Raw genomic sequence first — 21618 nt, 5'->3', positions numbered from 1 at the left:
GGTTGTTGATACGTTTTCCAGCAATCTTCACTCCAGCTGAAGACTCGTCCAGACCGGCCTTCCTCATGATGCACTCTGCATATAGGTTAAATAGGCAGGGCGACAGTATGCAGCCTTGCCTCACTCCTTTCTCAATCGGAAACCAATCAGTAAGACCATGCCCAGTTCTGACTGTGGCCTCTTTTCCTTCATACAGGTTCCTGAGGAGACAGATGAGGGGAATTGGAACTCCCATCTCTTGGAGAGCTTGCCACAATCTGCTGTGGTCTACGCAGTCAAATGCTTTCGCATGTCAATAAAGCAGAAGTAGATGGGTTTCTGGAACTCTCTTGCTTTTTCCATGATCCAGCGAAGGTTGGCAATTTGGTCTCTAGTTCCTCTGCCCTTGCGAAACCCAGCTTGCACGTCCGGAAGCTCCCGATCCACATACTGCTGCAGACTACCTTGGAGTATTTTCAACATCACCTTGCTAGCATGCGAAATAAGCGCGATCGTGCGATAGTTAGAACAATCTTTGGTACTGCCTTTCTTTGGAATAGGGATGTAAACTGACCTCCTCCAATCCTGTGGCCACTGCAGGGTTGTCCAAATCTTCTGACATAATGTATCCAGAATGTTAACAGAGTCATGGTTGAGGTTTTGAAGCAACTCAGTTGGAATGCCATCAATTCCGCTAGCTTTGTTCTTAGCAAGGCTGGCTATGGCCCATTCAACTTCACTCTTCAGGATGCCCGGCTCAAGATCAGTGATCACAACCGTCTTATGTTGGGTTTCACATTCGGGTCCTTCTTGTACAGTTCTTCTGTGTATTCCTGCCATCTCTTCTTTATCTCTGAGGCTTCACTGAGATCCTTGCCTCGTTTGTCCTTTATGACGCCCAGCTTAGCACAGAAGCTTCCTTTGATATCTTTGATTGTCTTATACAGAGCTCTTGTGTTCCTTAATTGGCTGTTGTCCTCAACTGCTTGGCACTGTATGTTCAGGAAGGCATTCTTGTCTCTCCTTGCTATTTTCTGAAAATCAGCATTGAGAACCTTGTATCTTTCTCTTTCCCCCATAACTTTTGCCATCCTCCTTTCCTCAGCTATTTGCAAAGCCTCTTCAGATAACCAGTTTGCTTTCTTGCATTTCTTTTGCTTTGGAACTACCTTAGTAGGAACTTCTTGTATTATATCCTGAACATCAGTCCACATCGCTTCGGACTCTGTCTTCTAGATCTAATTCTTGAAATCGATTCCTCACTTCCACAGCATATTCTAATGGAATTTGATCCAGATCATACCTGAAAGGCCTTCTAGTTTTCTGCGTTTTCCTCAATCGAAGCTTAATTTTGGCAACAAGAAGCTGATGATCGGTGCCACAATCGGACCCAGGCCTTGTTTTTACTGCTTGTATAGCGCTTCTTCATCTCTGCCGGCAAAGAATATAATCGATCTGATTCCTGTACAGACCGTCCGGTGAAGTCCATGTGTAGAGGCGCCTCTTGTGCTGTTGAAAATGAGTATTCGCTATGGTCAGGTTATTTTCTTGACAAAACTCTACTAGCCTCTGCCCAGCTTCATTTGGTTCTCCAAGACCGAACTTGCCTATAATTCCGGATATTTTTTCACTCCCGACCTTAGCATTCCAGTCTCCTATGAGAAAAACGACGTCTGATGATGGGGTGCGGTCTAGAAGGCATTGTACGTCCGCATAAAATCTCTCAACGTCAGCTTCTTCAGCAGTAGTGGTCGGTGCATAAACTTGGATAACTGTTATGTTGAAAGGGTGACCTTGGATCCGAAGTGAAAGCATTCGGTGGTTTTGGGGGTTGTACCCTAGCACTGCTTTTCCCATTCTTCTGTTTACTATGAGAGCGACCCCATTCCTTCTCGGATTCGTGCCCACAATAAAAGACATAAAGGTCGCCGGAGTTAAATTCTCCCATTCCGGTTCACTTGAGCTCGCTGATACCCAAGATATCAATGTTCAATCTGTCCATTTCTCGCTTGACGACATCCAGTTTACCTGCGTCATAGATCTTACATTCCATGTTGCTATGTGATATATCTCCTTGCAACATCGGGCTTTCCGTTCGCTTCCCGACACATCCACAACTGAGCGTCCTTTTGGCTTTAGCCCAGCCGCTTCATTCGTCCTGAAGCTACTAGGAATTGCCCTTTGTTCATCCCCAGTAACATGTGGGACGCCTTCCAACCTGGGGGGCTCATCTTGCGGCGCCATATTATTAATGGTATTGTGACTGGCCATAGGGTTTTCTTGGCAGGAAATACTGGAGTGGGTTGCCATAACCTTCTCCAGTGAATCACATTGTGTCAGAACTCTCTGCCGTGACCTGTCTATCTTGGGTGGCCCTTCACAGCAGAGCTCACGACTTCATCGAGTTTCGCAAGCCCCTCCGCCACGACAAGGCAGTGATCCATGAAGGGGAGATCTCGGTACCAACGGTTAAACATCCGCCAATTGACGTGTCGGCTCCCAGACGGCACCACACGTACAGCTGAAACTGCAGCTTCCCGTTGTTTCACACTGTAATACGTTAAACAGACTCCTTCTGATTTTTGGTCAGAACTTTCCTCTTTTGATTGCATTGTGCCCAAGAGACTGATATCAACCTGGCTCCTAGCTCGACATTTGTTTGTTTTTTTTTTTTCGTTTATCGCACAGACTACCATGAGGACGGACGAGTTGCACCCGTTCCTGGGCCAGGGCATTCTTCATGCGCGTGGATTTCAGTGGAAGCGAACGCGCAGCTGCATCTCTGCCGCCTTCTCGGCGAACAAGTTGAAACAGGTGAGAATACCACGAGGAGCGGACAGGGTCCACACGTTTCCAAGAACGACATCGTTCAATTCTATGCAAGGCGTTTCTCTGGACAGCTATCAGCTTTTAGAGCGCCCCGTTTAAAACCAAGAAGGGGAATTATCTGCACTTGCTCAGACGACGACAGTGAAAAATTGGAAAGTGGTTTTCAGCAAAATGAAGGCCCAGTAATTTTTCTTGCTTCCGTGTGGCACCTCAACCGCAACTCGAAAGAAGGGCAGAAACCGAGAACGAAACGTGAGGCGCCATTTGACTCCGCCATTCAATTTAGCATCGAGCAAAAGCTTTCAAATTGCTACTGTCTGAAGTAACTTATTACGATGGCATCTTGGGAACAAAAGGCCGTTTATTCTCGAGGATATATGCATATATATATATAGACAATCGAAAGGGAAAATGAGGGGCTCCTTATAGGGTTTAAAAGAGCTGACAGTCTTGACAGTCTACGAGTCCAAGGTAAACGAAACGGCGAGGCCGTTTTTTTTCTTTCAAGTTTTGTTTTTGGTATTTGACACGAATTAGTCCTATAGTGATTATCAGGATAATCACCATAAGACTAATTCTTGTCAAATACCAACCAAAAAAATTCAAAGAAGACGAAATCTCCACCATTTGCCTCGGACTCGTAGACTGTCAGCTCCTTTACACTATATATATATATATATAGGAGAGGGTGACGTCACGTATATACAAATATATATATATATAGCAGAGGGTGACGTCACGCACTCCAGCCTGGGGCAAAGCTTCCGCGGCTGGTAGCGCATGCTCATGGCGATCACGTGCTGCAAAACTGTTGCGGAGTTTCTCAACAATTTTGGGGGTGGATGTCGACATCAGCCACACTCCGACCTATTTAGAAAATGAATAGACTGGTTCTAGAAGCACATGAGAATCCTTGGAGGTAAAATCTACATGCACGCTTGACTAACACTTTACCGGATATTTCCAAGGACGCAGTAGTTAGGGCTAAGCAGCTGGCTGAACCGCTTGGCAGATTTTGCACCTCGTTACGTGTTGCTCAATTGCCAGATCTATGCCAGGCCATCATACGAAACTCCTAGACGGCATCTTCCTGCGACTGGTGTCTGGATGTTCCTCATGTAGCATGTTTAGTGCGCGATACCTCATTTCTTCCGGAATTAACCGCCGTTGGCGCAGTGCTTACGGCGTTTGGCTACTGTGCCCATGGATGCAAGATCGAATCCCGGCCGCGCCGGCCGCTTTTTGATTGACGTGAGAAGCAAGGCGCCCGTGTGCTGTGCGATGTCATTGCTCGTCAAAGAGCCCTATGCTGTCGATATTTCCGGAGTCCTCCGCTATGGTGTCTCTCATAGCCTGAGTCGCTTTTGGATGTTAAACCCTACAAACCAAACGAAATTTTCGTCCTGAATCGCCACTCTAACACCTCAGGTTACGCACCACTGTTTCAGTGAAAGCTCGTCACGACGCTCATAATAGGCTCCGAGTTCTGTGTATTACCTACCCTAACCATTCAAAATGAACTCTACCACACGAGAGAGGGCCGAGTTTGGCCTTGTCGCCTTCGCAATATGATCAGCCGTTATCGAAAAGCATTGGAAGACCGCAAGACATTCCTCTGGAAATTCCTCTGTAGGGACAGGTTGCGCTAATTTGCAAAGGGCGTCGGCTACTGGAGCATCTTCTCCACGGCGGTACCTGTGGCGGCACTGGTACGTGGCCAGTGTCATAGCCCACCGCTGAATTCACGCTGCGGCTAAAGTGGACGTTGTTGCTCCTGCTCAAGATTGCCTAGTAGCGGCTGACGGTCTGTGTAGATCGTGAAAATTCTACCATACAGGTAGCGATGAAACCTTTTAAGCCCAAAACTCAAATCTAATGCTTCGCGCTCACATTGCGCATACGTTTTCTTGTTCTTGGCGCCAATGCGATCGGCCTTTGCCGTCAACCTTTCATGGAAGATAACAGCTCCCAAGCCATCGGCTGACGCATCACAAAGGATTGCTACCGGCTTATCTATGTCGTATTATGTCAGTGCCTGGCTGCTACCAAGCAGCTGTTTAGTCGCGGCAAAAGGCCGACTGCTTTCCAGCGTCCATGACAATTTCTGACCCTTCCTAAGCAGCAGAGATAGCGGCTCAGTGGCAGCGGAACCATTCTTTAGAAATTTAGAAGTTCAGCATGCCTAAATACTCCCTCTGTTCCGTCACTGTGGTGGATTCGGGTACTTCCAAAATTGCCGTCTTCTTGGCCTCCGTGGGATACATTCCCTAGGCGGTCAGATTGTGACCCAAGTATGTCACGCTGTTTTGAAAGAAACGGCGCTTGGCTGTTTTCAGCTCGATAGCATGCGCACGCAACCTGTAGAAGGCAACGTCGAGTGTCTTTTGGTAGTCTGCTGCGTCAGACTCCGCCACAATCACATCATCAATATAATATCCGACGTGCGGAATGCCCTTCAGTACCACATTCATCATCGACTGAAAAATCGCTGGGGCACTGGCCACACTATAGGGGAGGCGCTGAAGCTCAGCAAATCCCAAAGTGAGTATTATTGGTCAAAAACGGCCGTAACATGTGTATGTGAGGCACCTGTTTATACGCGATAGGTAGCTCCACACAAAACACCTTGCCTCGAGCAATTAATCAATATAGGTCCTCCCGCCTGGGTAAATTATAATGATCGGTTTTCATGAGTGGTTTATGGTCATCTTGTAATCCCCACGCAACCTGAAACCTTTCCTACAGTCGTGATTTGGAAAAGCCCCTAACGGGGTTGTTCAGTCACTGTGTGAGACTTGGCGAAGATTTCCCTTTTCTACCATGCAGTTCAGCTTGTCTGTTATCCGTTTTCGAAGAGCAAATGGAACGGGTCAAGTACGGCAGAAAACCGGAGCACGAACAGTTTTCAGTCGGCGCTTCAAACTTCTGTATGGTGCCTAGTTCGTCCTTAAATGCGGAAGGGTAGCTTTTTTGCAGTGCTCGCACCCACTCTTAAGCCGCACTTTAGTCAATTTCCGGCCAATAGAGCTTTAGGCATTCTATCCTATACCGCCCCAGGAGCATTGGATGTTCTTGGCCGTTATTCTTGACAACTATGACATGCGGGCAAAAGGATTCGTACGCACTCTCGGGCACGATTGTAACAGCTGCCCATGTGTCAATCTACATGCGTAGATCTTTGCGCTCAACTTGCACATCCACTTTGTAACACGAATGGTTCCAGTTTATGAAATGATACACTTCTTGCTCCTCCTCTTCGTCAGACCATTACGGAGCATTCGTTCTCCTGTAACGCGTTTTCGTGTTCGGGCACATTTTCTGAAGATGTCCTTCTCTCGAACACTTCCGGTAAACAAGATTTTTTTTACCAACATGCGTCAGACAAATGTCCTCTGCCGTACCTTCCGCATCTCTTTTATGTTCCCGTTGCAAGTCGTTAGACCTCCCTTACGTACGTCTGCTGACCACTTCAGCGAAGCCTCTTTGTCTCCTGCTTGCATTAGCGCCGCGTTCCGTTCCGCTGGTTCTCCCCTTACAAAAATGAGCATTGAAAAAGAGTTTACAGACTATGGACACCTCGTGGAGTCAACCGCTTCCACACAGGTTGTTGCTAGGTTAACAAGTTTAAACGAAATTGGTATTTACCTTTAGTTAACAGCGTAGTTTTCGACTAACATTTCTGTAAAGTTTGTTAACCATGTTTTGACCTACCTAAATCTTATACTTGTTGACTAATACGTGCGTAAATTTTGTTAACTATGAGTTGACTGGCTGAAACAAACGGATGATCTTCAAAAAATATCCGGGAGAGCTTAGTTCATAGCTTGACTCCGTTAGCTTTTTTTTCTTGGTAGTGATTCTGCTCTTGATTCCTTTCGTGTTTTTGTCTGCTAATGAGTCTGCTTCCATGTTTATTTCATTTTAACCTTCTGGCACAAACACCTCAAAACGCGTTGCAAATGATAACAGATGTTTGGGTTTTCTAGCATTTTACTTACGCAAAAATAATGGTCAGTTAGAATGCGATAGCCTGTTGACAAAATATACGCCCTGCGTATACTATACCTTTCATTACCACTCATATTCTCCAAGGCATTGTTATACTGTCAATTGCTTGTTCAGTTATGTCTGCACATTCTACCAGAGAGTAAAAGTGTGTCTACCCTAAAATAAGAACGAGATACAGGTGCGCCGTACTGCATGGACTTCGACAAATTTTGACCACCTAGGACTTTTTACTGTGGAACAATATTCCACAACTTAAGTAGAACAATATTCTACTTAAGTTGAGGACAACCCAGAGTGCTATGGAACGAAAAATGGTAGGGGTAACATTAAGAGATAGAAAGCGTGCAGAGTGGGTCAGAGAAATAACTCAAGTTACCGACATTCTAGTGGAAGTTAAGAAGAAGAAATGGACATGGGCAGAAAATGTAGTGCGAAGAGAGGATAGCCGATGGTCGCTGAGGGTAACAAACTGGATTCCAAGGGAAGGAAAGCGTAGCAGGGGGCGGCAGAAAGTTAGGTGGGCGTATGAGATTAAGAAGTTCGCAGGGGTCAAGTGGATGCAGCTAGCACAGAACCGGGTTAAGTGGAGAAATATGGGAGAGGCCTTCGCCCTGCAGTGGGTATGATCAGGCTAATGATGATGATGATGATGATGAATATTCCACAAACGAACACCATTGTGCGCTTCGCTTCCATCGACTAGCGACCACAGCTCAGGTCCTGCAGCTCAGTCTCCGATAATTCTGACCGCTGTGTTTGCGCAGGTGACTCCTTCAGGCGCTTTTGAAAGAAAGTATGGCATGATGGAAGAAGTGTCAAAGGCGACCTCCATATAGTGTGAAAAGAAGGAAGGAAGGGAGACAAACTTTTGATCACACTCTGAGCGAGCTGCAAGGTGCAGACTTTGCGAGAAGCGCAGACGATCAAGCCGCCCTGCGTTTTTCTGCGTTTCTTGGAAATTCTACGTAGCAGAAACACCACTAATTTCGGATACGCTCAACGCAAGCGGCCGCAGTACAGATGTCTCCGCATCCTAAAGCAAAGGGAAGTGTTCAGGAAAAGTGTTCAGCTGAAAAGCGAAAAGATACTGAAACAAAAAATAGCAACGTATCTACATTTTGCTCAATTTTATGGTTAGCCCAAACGACTACAGGAAATTTTGGATTCCTAGCTAATTTTTTCTAGATATGGGCCAAACTGTGATTACGGTTTTTTTTTTTTCAGGCACCAAACAACCTCAGCGAAGAATTCCACGATACGCTATATATGAGCAGTAGCTGTTTCACATAATTCCGACAGTTACTCCGCGCATGTGTATTATTTCACTGCATAATCGTCAAACTATACTGCCTGGAAACCTCGAGTCACCATATAAACACAACCTCGCTCCCTCGGTTTCCTTTAAGGAATATTGTACACGCCCAATTCGATCCGCCACGATTGTGCAGATGGTGCCGTGCTTGACGCAAGTCGTCGACACATTTCTGGAGATACTGGGTGAAAAGGCTGACTCGGGCAAGGAGTACCCGATGCTGCCGCTTTTCCAAGGGCTTAGCATGGACTGCTTCGGGAGATCATCGTTCGGATTCGACTGCTGTTTCCAGCGTGACCTGACACACCCGTTCCTAAAGACAGCGCAGAGTGTTCTGCCGGGCGTCATGACGGGACCTTTCCACATGTTTGCTCGTGAGTGCCGCCTGGAATGCTAACTCGTGCTTTGGCGATTCGATGGCGCTCGCTTGTCAGTCTCACTTCGCAGTTTATGACTCTTTCTATGTTCTTTTCAGTGTAGACGTTTATTCATTGATTCACTATGACCGAGAATGTAGTAGTCGTAGAGGTATGTACAGACATGAACTGGAGGGCTAGTTGGTTAGACATAGCTTCAGGTAACGCAGCGCCACGGCACGGGGCCCAGACGGAAGAAGAGGACTAACACAGCGCTGGGAGTGTCCCCTTCTCTCGTCTAGGCCTCGCGCCGTTGCGCTGCACCACGTGAAGTTTGTACAGATGCACACATTAAGTACATAGATGTCATCACCCTGACTATGCCCACTGCAGGGCGAAGACCTCTCCCATATTCCTCCAATTAACCCGGTCCTGTGCTAGCTGCATTCACTATATATTGCTAGACATGTATACAGACACGAAATGACAGTTAGATAGGCAGATAGGAATACAAATAGGAGAGGAGACAGATTGACGGCTATATAACAGAACGTAGATGTGCCTGATCATAGCAATTTGTACAAGGGGATTTATGGAGTCGCTCTACGTTCTTGATGCGTTTCCGATGTCCTTATAACATTCTGAAAGCACTGACGCCGTCTTATTTCTTCATTTTACAAATAAGAAAAATAAGGTGTATTTTACTTGTTCCTTTCAAGATTCCACCACAAGAATACCTGCCATCGCAGCGCCCATCCTTTGGTTGAACGCAAAGTTGGGCTCGTTCATGTATGACATATTCAATAAGCAAACGTCCAAGGTTGTCGAGCTCCGCATGAAAAACCCAGAGGTAAGGAAACATGCACTAATACTTCCGCCACTAGCAATTTACTTACAATACAAATTATTGCGTGTTGCCATTCAATTAACCCACAGCACAAATTCGTGTTACCTTCCCAACACCGATCAGGAATTACTTGGTATGATATTTTTTTTTTTCTTAAGGAGTGTCGACGCATACCTTTGGGCTCATTTTTTATCCCTTGCAATGATGCATAATACATTACTGCACACGAATCACTACGTCATATGCGCTTAAGGCTGCTGAATAAGTTATAATCGAATTTTTTTTCTCACCTATTTCGGTTTCGGTTTCAACAGCCGAGCGGTGGCTGTGACGTCACAGTCAAGTTTAGGTCAGACGAGAGATGAAAACACAATGATATAATCATTGTTGTGTCTTTTGAATTCACTACAATGGTAAAGCCAGCTTGCCTCAAGAATAAGAATCACTACGAGGGAAGAATCGGCGATTACATCGCTGTTTTGTCATGCTGTGCATTAAGACGTGATTGTGACGTCGCATCCATCTCCCGGCTGCTGAAACCAAAACTGCTGAGAAAAGAAAATTCAAATTTATATTATTTAGCGGTCGTAGCGAAAACGGCGTTCGGATCGATATACAGGAATGTCTTACGCATCATTAACAAGCAGAAAAACGCCACCAAAATTTGGTGTCTATAGTCCTTTAGCATCGGGTCGAAATTACGCGTTAAACAATCCGCATTTTTTGAAGGCAATATCGACACTGTAGTGTCGTGCAAAATAATAGATCAATCTTTGTTGCAGATTTTAATGACGTTGCCAGAATAGTTTGCAATAATGAGGTAAATTGTAAAGATAGCGCCTAGAAGCAGCCATTAAGAAACAGATTTACAACAAGGCTTCGAAAATGGCTGAGTGATTTCTGCAAGCATATGTAAAGCAGTGGTGTTTTGAAAGCAAATTAATCTATTTGTTCGACTTCTAAAGTTGTATACTGTTAAAGAAGGCACTGCGGCTCTGCTCTAGCAACTTGTGCCCAACTCAGTCTTACTGTCGCGGTGTGTTTGGTGATGCGTATCTACGATTGCGCTAACCATTGCGGTACGGAGTGAGAAAGCGCCCTGGCCGAAAGCAATGAAGTTACAGTGGGGTGCTTGCGTCTGTCATGCTGCATATGCTGCTTGAGCAAAGCTTCTGCCCAACTAAAAAACAAGAAATTGACAAATGCGCGCTAAAAAAAGCTCACAAAAAGTACCTATAATACTCATACACAGCTCAATTCGGAGAACAGCTGCTTGCAGCAGGGCCATAACCATGTACCTCAGCCCACTTTGTCTAAGTTTACTCTGTCTTAGTATGGTAGAAACGAAAGAAAATCTGTGTATTGCAGTATTTTCTGGCGTATTAGATGACATTTGTATAATACGGTCCCCCCATATTTACAGGCTTTAAACAGAAAACGTTAATTACACGCGCGCTTATATAAGACGCACCTCAGTTTACCTAGCATTGGCAATGAAACTTTTCTATATATAATTAGGCTTCTATGGCGAAATCCTCCCTGCCTGTGAGAAAAATCTTTCAACGAAATAATTGAAAAAAAAGGCAAAAATCACGCCCCAAACTAGTACTCTGGCACAGGCAGAGCAGGGAGACTTGAGTCTTACTCAAAGCTTGAAGACGCTTCATCTTCGGACACGCTATCAAAATGTTCGGCAATTTTTGGTGGAAACGCTGCACTGATCGTCGCGGTCGGGTGGCTAGAAGGGTTTCATAGTCGCGATGTTCGGGCGTCGGACACACGGTCCACTAAACGCAGAAAATGGAAAACGCGCATTCAGTAGTCACCAAACAATTGTTGCCAATATCAACTGGAAAATTCACTCCGCTTGTCTTGGCTTGTTGTGCAGCGTGCACATGGACGTGTGAGGAGAAAGGAAGTCGCCAGCTTTTAAAATTTTATATCGCTAGTGTTTAAGGACTGTGAAGAAATTCTCATGAATTTCGTAGTCGCAGAAGTCGATACCGTGCACCATTTCACCCCAAAGACCGCCTTACTAAGCAGCGCATCAAGAAAAAAAAAACACATGTAATACGCAGTGTTTTTTTTTTTTGTCTTTTTTTTTGGGAGGGGGGGGGGACGCACTAGCAAACTGTCTGCAAAAGAAAACGCCTCCTATACACAGGAATATAGAGTAATCGATAGAGACACAACCAGGCATGGCCTCAGTGCAACCGCAAACCAAGAAGCCTTTTCGCAGCGCTTGACCTCTACCACAGTCTGGCGCCGAGAAAGTACAAACTTTTTTTTTATTTAAAAGGCTCGATAAAAAAACTACGCTCGCAGCAGCAGATAGCATAATTTCCTCGACGCTGAAGGCAGAAAGTAGAAGAAAAATTAGGGAAACGCTTAGACTTCGCCCTAAAAGTATACGCGAGAGCACCTTTACAACCGCATCTTCATTGCCCGAATGAACACCTAAATTAAGAGAAATTATTGCTATACCATCAGTACACATCGTAAACAGAGATATATCATACGCATCACAACGCGTTCAGTAGTAGGTACCCCTTTAACACGCTTGGTACCAACGGCCTTCTGTGGCCTATAATTTTGGTGCCCATCTGGCATGCATGGGACCTAGGTTTGAACTCGAATGGCCACAAGTTATTTCAATAAATATACGTGTTTCGTGACTTTATTTTTATTATGAAGTGTTTGAATTCCCGTCACGAGGTCATGGGATTGTGGCCCCTTAACCCTGTCCACCAATCAGGATTGTTCCGCACGAATATTTCCGACCCGCTAATGCCGACAACGTCTGCTGCTAGGATGATGACTGCTCCTCGACCGAATGAGCTATACGCGCTTCGCGTAAAATGCAAGTGCTTGTAGACTGGCTCGACTTCAGCCGCAATCCAGAAAGGAAAAATAATTTCGTTAGTACTGTTTAAAGGCACACTGCAGCACTTTTTTGCAAAAATTGGGCTTTCAGCAGAAAACCACAGCTTGTCATGCTGCGAACTCGAATACCCAATTCAAACTAGGCAGAAAAAAAAGCTGAAATATCCTTTTTTTCAGCAGAAATATGCAGCCCGCGCGATGGGGATCACCGCGGGTCACGCCTCCGCCTGTGATTGGCCCAGACGTCGGGTGACGACTTTTGGAGGAGCGGGGAAGCTGCCGATGCGGCTCCTTCGCTGCGCTGTGTGCTGATCGCCGCTCTCTGCGGCTTTGAGAATGCCACTATGGCACGCCACTGACACACGAATGACCATCGGGATTTTCACCGCATGTATCCATACCAGATGCGCCCACAAACGATGCAGTGCTTCCGTTGTGAAGAGCGTGGATTTGGCATGAAAGCTTGCTGCGGTTAGAGCCATTTTGAAAAGTGGTGTGTGTCATTATTAGCAGAAGCTATACTTCGTCTCACAAGATCTTTTCAGCCCAGCGAAAGGTACAGGCACACCGGTCCAATCAGGATCGCGCGCATTACTATAGGCAATTGTGCTCCTACGCGCCTCTCTCCCCCCAAAATAGGGAGGGGGGGGGGGGGGTGCCAGGCGAGAGAAACAGCATAATTGCAAGGGCTTCTCTGCCTTTCGCAGTTTTGCAGATATATCTTGTGAGACGAAGTATACATGGCCCACCGCGCGCATATTCCTGGGAAGGAGGGGCAGAGAACAAGGCCCTATCTACTACCTCCGTCTCAGGATTCCCGTCCCGCTCAAAAAAGTCACTGTTGTGAAAAAAAGGACCCAAGGCTTAGTGTATCAAATCTTGCTTTGAGTGCCAGTCTTCCTGTTTTGGGGAAACGAAGAATTTTATAGAAAGGCTGCCATGAGACAAATGAACAATAAGCGAAGCACGGTTGCCGAGCTCTGCAATTCATGCGAGGCATTGATGAAGCCATTGTGCTGGAGACCAAGTCACATGCGCGCAAAATGCGGCTTGAGTCATAGGACATTTATCAGACTTAGAGAGCCTTTCCCTTTTATCGTACGATCAAATACGTTTCGTTAATTGACGGGTGACCTCTTTTGAAAGCCAAACGGAAAATCCGACGCACCCATACCTTTATGAGAAAACGATTTTGTGAAATGTGTTTTCTTATACGAGACTCGTCGCTTTCATTTATACCTTAATTTGCATCACCAAACAAGACAGGACTATGTAAAATGACGAGGCAGCAACGGGTGCATCACAAGGCTATATATGAACAACTCCGATTATTGCTTTTCTTGGACTCATTAAAGGAAGCCTCGCTCTGCGTGCTCCTTACCTGAATGCGCCTATACTCAGCTGTGCGGTACACACCTTATCTTCTAATAACACTTCCGTAAGGGATCCACGAACATATCAGGCATGTACTGTGCCGGAAAGGATCTCGCAAAGCCTTCACAACCTAGCTGCGATACAACAGTCGGGTCTTAATCATCTCCTCGTTCGCAAAGATCATCAGCGCGTGTTGCTGATGAGTTGTCTATGTTTAGCACAGAAGCCGTTGAGCAGAGCTTTTGCGCAAAAAAAAAAGAAGAGACGCGAAAACATTCATGCACTGAAGCTGTCTGCCCGTCTCATCGCGATATTGCACTCCATGAACGGATTGCAATCAGCGCTAAAGGCAACGGTTGACAAACAATTGATACATGAATAGTCAGGAATTAATGAAACTACGAAATACAAGCCTTACCTCCATTTTCTTCCTTTAATAACCGCTGTGCTAGGAAATGATGAATGGCCCGAGTCGTTTATGCAAAGAAATAGAAGGAACCGCTTAATGGTTCAGCCCTGCCTTTTTGACAAAGCCCTATAGAAATCGCATTAGGAACAAACTATATGTAGTCACAGTCAAGAAAATGCTTCGAATAGCATGTTTACTTTGGTCCGCCTGAATTTATCTCTCTTCTCAGCAGCACCGCATTGCGCCGCTAGCTTTTCACTCGATGGAAGACTATATCGCCGCGTCCACAGATGTTCGTGCATCCGAACACATGCAGAGCTGTGTTGTATCGGGTGCAAAACACTAAGTTGACGTGTTTTGAACATCCGCAACGCACGCAAGACGAGGAACAAAGCATCCGAAAGCTTCCTCTGTTGGCTCTGAATGCCTACGGCTCCTCACAGTGACGTCACAATGGACGGAGAAACAATGTTTCTCTCCCAGCTTTCCTCCTCTGTAGCAGTCACGCGGGGCGCGGAAAATTTGAACTACGCGCTTTCAGTCAGCGATTGAGCAGGTGCTTTGTGCATAATCGAAAAAATAACTTCACAGACATGATCAACAAATACACTACTTATACAATCTATGGTATAGGCACATTTAAAAACCGCTGCAGTGTCCCTTTATTAAGCTCTCAAATCGACTCATACTATGAGGGAGATAGCATATTGGAGGCCTCAGGAAAGCTTCGACCTCTGGAGTTCTGTACTGTGTAATGGCATTGCACTCTACCGGGGAGACTTGCTGTTCGACGCGACCTCATGGCAGCGGGCGCCTTCACAAGTCAAGCGACTATAACCACTAAGCCACCGTGGCAGAGCGCTGAAAGAAAGAGTGTCTTTTCATTTTTTTGTTCGCTCAGATGCAGAAAGAGTTCAAATTTAAGCCTGAAAAAGAAAGTGAAAGAAAAGGCTCGTCTCTCAGATTCCTAGTCAGCCGAAGAGACACCGACAGCTACTTCTGAACGATATATCATGAATGTCTGTCTCCCTCTCATGATGGTTTTCCGTCTATAATTACAGAAGCCGCATGCTTATTACATTTCTCTCGCTGGTAAAGAACGAAAGCGGTGTTCCTTTGATTTCCACCGAGATCTACTAGACTACCACCGTGCCACTGTGGACGCGGCCTGTGGATGCGCTCTGCGGACAGAAATCTGTGAACATAGCGAAGCATTTATAACTCAAGTTACTGAGACTCTGGTAGAAATCAAGAAGTAATGGGTATGGGCAGGACATGTAGTGCGAAGAGAGGATAACCGATGGTCGCCTAGGGTAACAAACTGGATTACAAGGGAAGGAAAGAGTAGCAGGGGGTGGCAGAAAATTAGGTGGGTGGATGAGTTTAAGAAGTTCGCAAAGGTCAAGTGGGTGCAGCTTGGACAGCACCGTGTTAATTGGAGGAATATGGGAGAGGCCTTCACCCTGAAGTGAGTATAGTGAAGCTGATGATGACGTTAACGCAGAAAGCAGTGAGTGAACCTTGGCTGTTGCAGTTTATAAACAAGCTGACATCAACATGTTCTTTTAGCCTGTGTCGGAAAAGGTTTCATGCATCATTAGCTTCTGTGATGGCGCTGACCCGTTCGCGCCGCACTATGATCGATAACAAGCGAGGTAAGAGACTTCAGGTGCTCAAATGGACATCGAGTTCTCATGAGAGTCGAAGCCTTAGTACTAACGCAATAAAACTAAATGGCTATTGTGAATCCGCGACTACTGCCCCGCCGCAATGGGGCAGTGGTTAGGGCAATCGACTGCTATGCTCAAAGATGCGGTATCAAATCAATGCCGCGGCGGACGCTTTTCGATGGAGGCTAAAAAGCTAGCCGCCAGTTTGCTGTGCGGCGTCAGTGCAATTTAAAGAACCCCAGGGGGACAAAATTTCCGGAGTCCTCGGCTACGGCATCTCCAATAGCCTGAGTCGCTTTGGGACGTTAAACACCACAAACCAAACCAACATCGGTGACTACTGCTAACAGTAGCCCTTTTCGTTTCAGCACACTGAAGCTTTCACTGTAAAGAGCAAATAAAGCGTGATCGTGGAGGTAACCTTGTGCGATACAGCTGCAGAAAACACGGTACGAACACATGACTGCAAACCAGAAAAATACCGTCTCACTTCCAATCAGCCTCATCTCATCAACATACCGTTAAATTTATGCGGTGTTATTCGCAATAAATGCAAAATTAGGTACGTGAAATTTAGATATTCTGCAACACATCACTGTCGTTTACATTTCTGCGATACGAGTACCACTAATGACAACTGACGAGAACTTCATAAGATGGGCCCAGCGTTTTTAATCACTTGGAATTATAGTTGACACACGTGACGCTGCAACAGTAGTCAATATATCAGCCTGTTTTCACCTGATTTTCTTTATTCAGGCCACGTTTGAGAGCCCCACGATAGCATCGCGAAATGTGCTAGTCGCGTGATTTATTTTTGCATTTATGTGGCTTTCTGTCCAGCTAGAAGAGGGGCAGTAGGAGCATGACCTGTAGCTCACGTCACCGGTTTCGCAATTGAGAGTTGCCTGCTAACTCGGTGGTAGCGCTGACACAGAGACAGCGTCGAAGAGATGAACAAAGTCGTCTTTATACACTATTTACAGGGCAATATTTACCGCAAATCGGGAAGGGGATCGAGGACTACAAGATAGACAGAACTGTAGTCACACAGCGACGGCCGGGAAGACTACGACGCGTCCCCTCCTTTGGTGCAGTCACTGCACTCGACGAACGCTCGTGTAGGTGTCTCTGTCTCCAGTGACAGTGTGCTCGCTTATATTGCCTCGAAATCCGTTGGCACTCGAATTGTCCAATCCGGAGGCAGCACGTGGCGGCGGCCAGAGAAGTCCAATCAGCGAGTACGCTGATCGCTCGCTTCAAATCCCTTCGTGGCGCGAAGGCGACTCGCCGTTAGGGTATACTGGCGTCACGTCGTGGCATGTTTCAACAAGTTGCTCTTTGATGCTTCTGTGCAATGCTCTGCTGGAATGCGGAGCAGCAACGGCGCTTGTGAAGGAGATGTTAGCAAGAGAAACGACGTTTGGTTCAGGGGAATCCGGGCGGCTTGGCTGGGCACAACGAAGCAAATGATACATATGAGTTTACTTATCGCGCAGACAGGAATATGACCATCTTAGAGAGCTATCTACCTTTGTAAATATCATTTGCTGTCTGGAAGTAATATTTAATAATTTGGAAAAGGTACCTTCAAGCCTTAAATGAAAAGCACAAAAATTATCCGCTGCGCGCAAGACGGCTGGCAGTTGTATGGAACTGGTTTCCCTCTCCTGTCTAAAATATGTTAATTTTAACCCTTGCCTCAAGTTACCGGCGACACCTGGTAAATACGCCGATTTCATTACGCTCAAGGCTTTGCACCAAGTTTAGAAACAAATCAGAATTCAAGTATCCCGTTTATGTAGGTGTCATAGCTTAATAGCTACTTATTTTGTAACCCGTTTAAAAAAATGTTTTAGCTCACCGTGAATAAAATGGCGTGTGAAGAATAACGTACTACGCTTTGAATTGGTTCTTGGTGACGATGCGCATTGTAAGTGCCAGAACAAAATCGTAGTACTTACATAAAATATTAAGAGCAGATTTTAAGGTGCTTTTTTTTTTTCAAGCGAAATTTGTCCGGATGATTTTTCACCTCCGCCATTTGATCTGTGTGCCTTTAGGCCAAGAATTAAAGCGCACTGAACAAGGGTAGAGGGAGGGAAGCCTCAGTTCGCAGGTGGTTTGACCTGCGAACTGCTTCGCCCCATCTAGACTTGTTCAGTGCTTCTTCATACCATGTAAGCCATCTTCTTCCTCTCGTTTTACCTTCAGGCCAAGAAGCCAGACCTGCTGCAGGCGATGCTTGACGTTGAAAGCGAGGAGGTCGGACAGCTCCCAGAAACCCAACTTCTCAACGGTACGTTCGCGTTTATCCTCGATCATCAAATGGGGCCCAATGTAGAGCAGCACTAGTCGCTCGTGTCGCGTTTTGTTTGAATGGTAACAAACTCTTGTGCCTTTCTTGCTGACTTGGTTTGTTAGTACCGCATCGCTGACGTCGGCTAACGAAACGTCGACACTATGTGTATCACTAATAAGAAAAAACGGGCATGAACAGGACATGTAGTACGAAGAGGGGATCACCGGCGGTCTGTAAGTGTAACCAATCGGATTCTATGTTATGAAAGCATGGCATAGGGCGGCAGAAAATTAGGTGGATTGATGAGGTGATTACGTTTTCGGGGGTCAAGTGGATGCAGCTAACGTAAGACCGGTTTAAATGCAGGAGAATGGGAGAGGATTTCGCCCTGCAGTTGATATAGTCCTGATGATGATGATGATGATGATGATGATGATGATGATGATGATGATATACGTCACCAAACTTCAAGAGCTATGCTAGGTTGGATCTATGTGCTTGTAATAATAACAGAAATGTGCAACTACTGTCTGCAGCTGATAATATTTAGCTATCACTAAATACTGTCACTAGGAGAAGTGCACACGGTATAATCCCCCCTCTCGGGAAAAGTGGTACAATGTGAATAATTATCCCCTCTCGGATTATATTGTTCAGGTCGATTTAGCAGTTTGCTTTATGACATCAATGGGCACATTACGGCCTCTCGGCGCTGAAAATCAGCATCTATTCAAGCAGATGTCTACGAACGCGGCTATTAAAGCGCGTTCGCGAATTATATTACTGAAGAGCGTTCACCGTCATGTGTTGGAATAATTTCAAGATGAACTGCACAAGCTATATTCACCACTATGCATGAAATATGTGCATATATGTGATGCCAACAACAGTGAAGCCCAGGTAATAAACATCAAAGCGGAAAAATATCCATGGGCATCAGTAAGCCTCTAACATGTAGAAACGTTGATGAAGAACAATTATGACTGTTGTTTACTGGTGGAAGGCACGCTGCTACGTTCAAACCCGAGTTGCAGTGTCCACACGTATGTGTCACAGTGATTCTCCTGGCATTTTTGACGATTTTTATGGGTGTATGTGCCGTTATCGAAACGCAGTATAAATCAAAATTACTATTCAGATTTCCGCCATGTGCATAAACTGATTCAAAGAGCAGCGCGCAATAGTTCTTACCGCACATCATGCTAATTCCGAAAAAGGCTGATGAAAATCAGTTCAGCGCTGTCTGGTCTTATTGTTCTATTTGCTTATGTAATCTTAGTTAGTTGCTATACACTTGTAAAGGTCGACTTTTCATATCTGCAGGTTGTTGCATTCTATTGCTGATGTTAGCATCAAACTTACGCCATTTTAGGCTGTTGCATGCAAACCGCACAAAAGAATTCTGCATGATACAACGACCTCAAAGGAGATTTGTCAAACAATATCGCACTAATATATTACCGATGTGAAGAACTGTCCTAAAATATCGGGCATAAACTATGACAATATTTCCCTTCAAACTAGGTATTATGTGATGATTGTTTCACATTGCATGATAAACATAAGAAGAGAGCCAAAAGCAACTGACACGGAGTAGAACATATGGGATGTTATTTTTTTTTAACTTCAGTTTTCAAAAGCGTGAAGGCAGTTAACTAGAAGTCGAAGAAAAACAACCATATGCCACCGGCTGGAACCAAACCCACAACTTCCAATTGCCGTTCTGTGCTCCACTACTGACCTACGTATAACGGAGCTCCTGCTATTCTCTGTATTTGCTTGCAGATTGCAGGATGAAGTCTGATTTGATCATTTCATGTTAAAAACGTTTTCAGTGCTCGCATCAATACCACGCTTTTAGCGTTGACGTATCAGATAAGGCGAGCCGATTTGCTGTTATTGGTATTTAAGTTACGAAAGTCTGTGATCGAGCTTGTTACGGCGTTTTGTTTCCAGATTCATAAAAACCAGTGTTGTGGTATTGGTTAGGCCCATCACACTCCGTTACACACAGTCCACTACAAGGCTAATCTCGGCAGTCGCGGCAGCCGCGGCCGCTTTTCAATGGAGGCGAAAGGCTAGGCGCCCGTGTGCTGTGCGATGTCAGTGCACGTTAAAGAACACCAGGTGGTCTAAATTTCCGGAGTCCTCCACTACGGCGTCTCTCATAGCCTGGGTTACCTTGAGACGTTGAACCCGTAAACGACACCTAACCAATATTTCGCTTAAATCATCGCTCAAGTAGAACTGACCTCTATTCCCTTTTTTTCTTTCGCTTTTTATGCTGAGCTCCGTCACAGTATCACAAAAGCAAAACTTCTGTCTTCTCTCTATACCCCAATGTCGGGTTATATTCTGGATTCTGTTCAGTTATAAAGAATGTTCTCGACGACTTGCCCTAACACATTAGCTGCAGCGGCAGCTCCGTCCGCTGCTGCTAAAAAAGAAATGGGGGAGGGGGGGAGAGTACTGCTAATGCGTCCACTGCCCCATGGTTGATGTTTATTTTCTTCCGTTCTTGCTTTATACTAAACTCTTAAAGGGCCACTGTCCAGGGAAGGCCCTTTTAGGAAAAGGAGCCCAGTGTTTCGATCAGGTACTGGAGATAGTCTGTGCAAAATTCTACAGCGACACGCGCGCCGCAAAGCATCGAAAATACAATTCAAAGCTCCCTCATGCTCTCCTTTGAGAAGCCAGCTTCACCGCTTCCTGCGCTGGCCCGACGGGCCCCGATAATGACGTACGTACCGGGAACGACGTCCATTGGTCCGTCTCACTGACTGACGGGAGAAGGATGGGTGTCTACCGCTCGCAGCGCGCTTTTCCCTCGCCACGGCCAGACTGAATCCAGCGGCGCGCGCTCCCTCGACCGTTTTTTTTTTTCGCGCTCGCGGACAGCCACGCCCCACCTCCCGCCAAACGCGGAGGAGGAAGGGGAATTTGTATTGCAGAGGCTAGACGACCTCGGGCAGGAGAGTGAAAAACCTTTGCGAGGGAACGGAAGGAGAGAGGCAGGATAGAATCGGGTGATTGCGGTGGCTGTAACTACGTTATTAGTTACTCTTTTCAAAAACATTTTGCGGCCTTGCGTTCCAGGAGCGAAGTCTCACAGTCACCGGGGAAGAAAATATTTTCGACCGGAGGGTGGACAGTGGGCCTTTAAATGAATGAATTTCGAATGAATTTGGAGTTAGGCACGCCACAATTTTCGAATAATGGCCGCCTTATTTTTCTCCAAAAACAAGTTCTAAAAGCATAAATGGTCAATTACAAAGGTTCATATGTGAGTCGCGAGCAGTTCACGACATATTATTCGCTTCTGTTTCAAGGTGTTTAAGAAGGAATTCTATGCGAATTTGAAAGCGCCTGCTTTAGAACGCATCGCGTTTGATACAAGCGTAGCAGGTGTTGCGCGATGTCCCCCGACAATTGAGCAGCATAGCATTTCTTCCAATTCTATGTGCAGCTGACGCGAGGGTGTTCAAGAGGATGACGCCTGCTGAAATCGGCATAAACACTACCATTCTTTTTATTGGCGGGTAAGCTTTCAGCTGTATTTATGGTTCTCCACGTCGTGTATTTAACTGGATTATATTTGTAAAACTCACAAAGCCTGACCACTATAGCCACCGTTTCAAGGCAGGCACTA

General features: G+C 45.7%; 1 protein-coding gene across 1 annotated transcript in view; it reads left to right on the top strand.

Moving 5' to 3' along the window:
* Window positions 1-21618, top strand: part of LOC146188140 (cytochrome P450 3A8-like) — an 83876-nt gene that overhangs the window by 46845 nt on the left and 15413 nt on the right. Inside the window, exons 6-10 of the mRNA XM_084603664.1 lie at window positions 2668-2793; window positions 8265-8502; window positions 9204-9334; window positions 17882-17966; window positions 21436-21508. Coding sequence (XP_084459790.1) covers window positions 2668-2793; window positions 8265-8502; window positions 9204-9334; window positions 17882-17966; window positions 21436-21508 — 653 coding nt within the window. The remainder of the gene's footprint in view (window positions 1-2667; window positions 2794-8264; window positions 8503-9203; window positions 9335-17881; window positions 17967-21435; window positions 21509-21618) is intronic.

Source organism: Amblyomma maculatum, chromosome 5 (genome assembly GCF_055883805.1).
Source record: "Amblyomma maculatum isolate TAMU_Amacu chromosome 5, ASM5588380v1, whole genome shotgun sequence".
Lineage (NCBI taxonomy): Eukaryota > Metazoa > Arthropoda > Arachnida > Ixodida > Ixodidae > Amblyomma > Amblyomma maculatum.
This window is presented reverse-complemented; position numbering and strand designations above follow the sequence as displayed.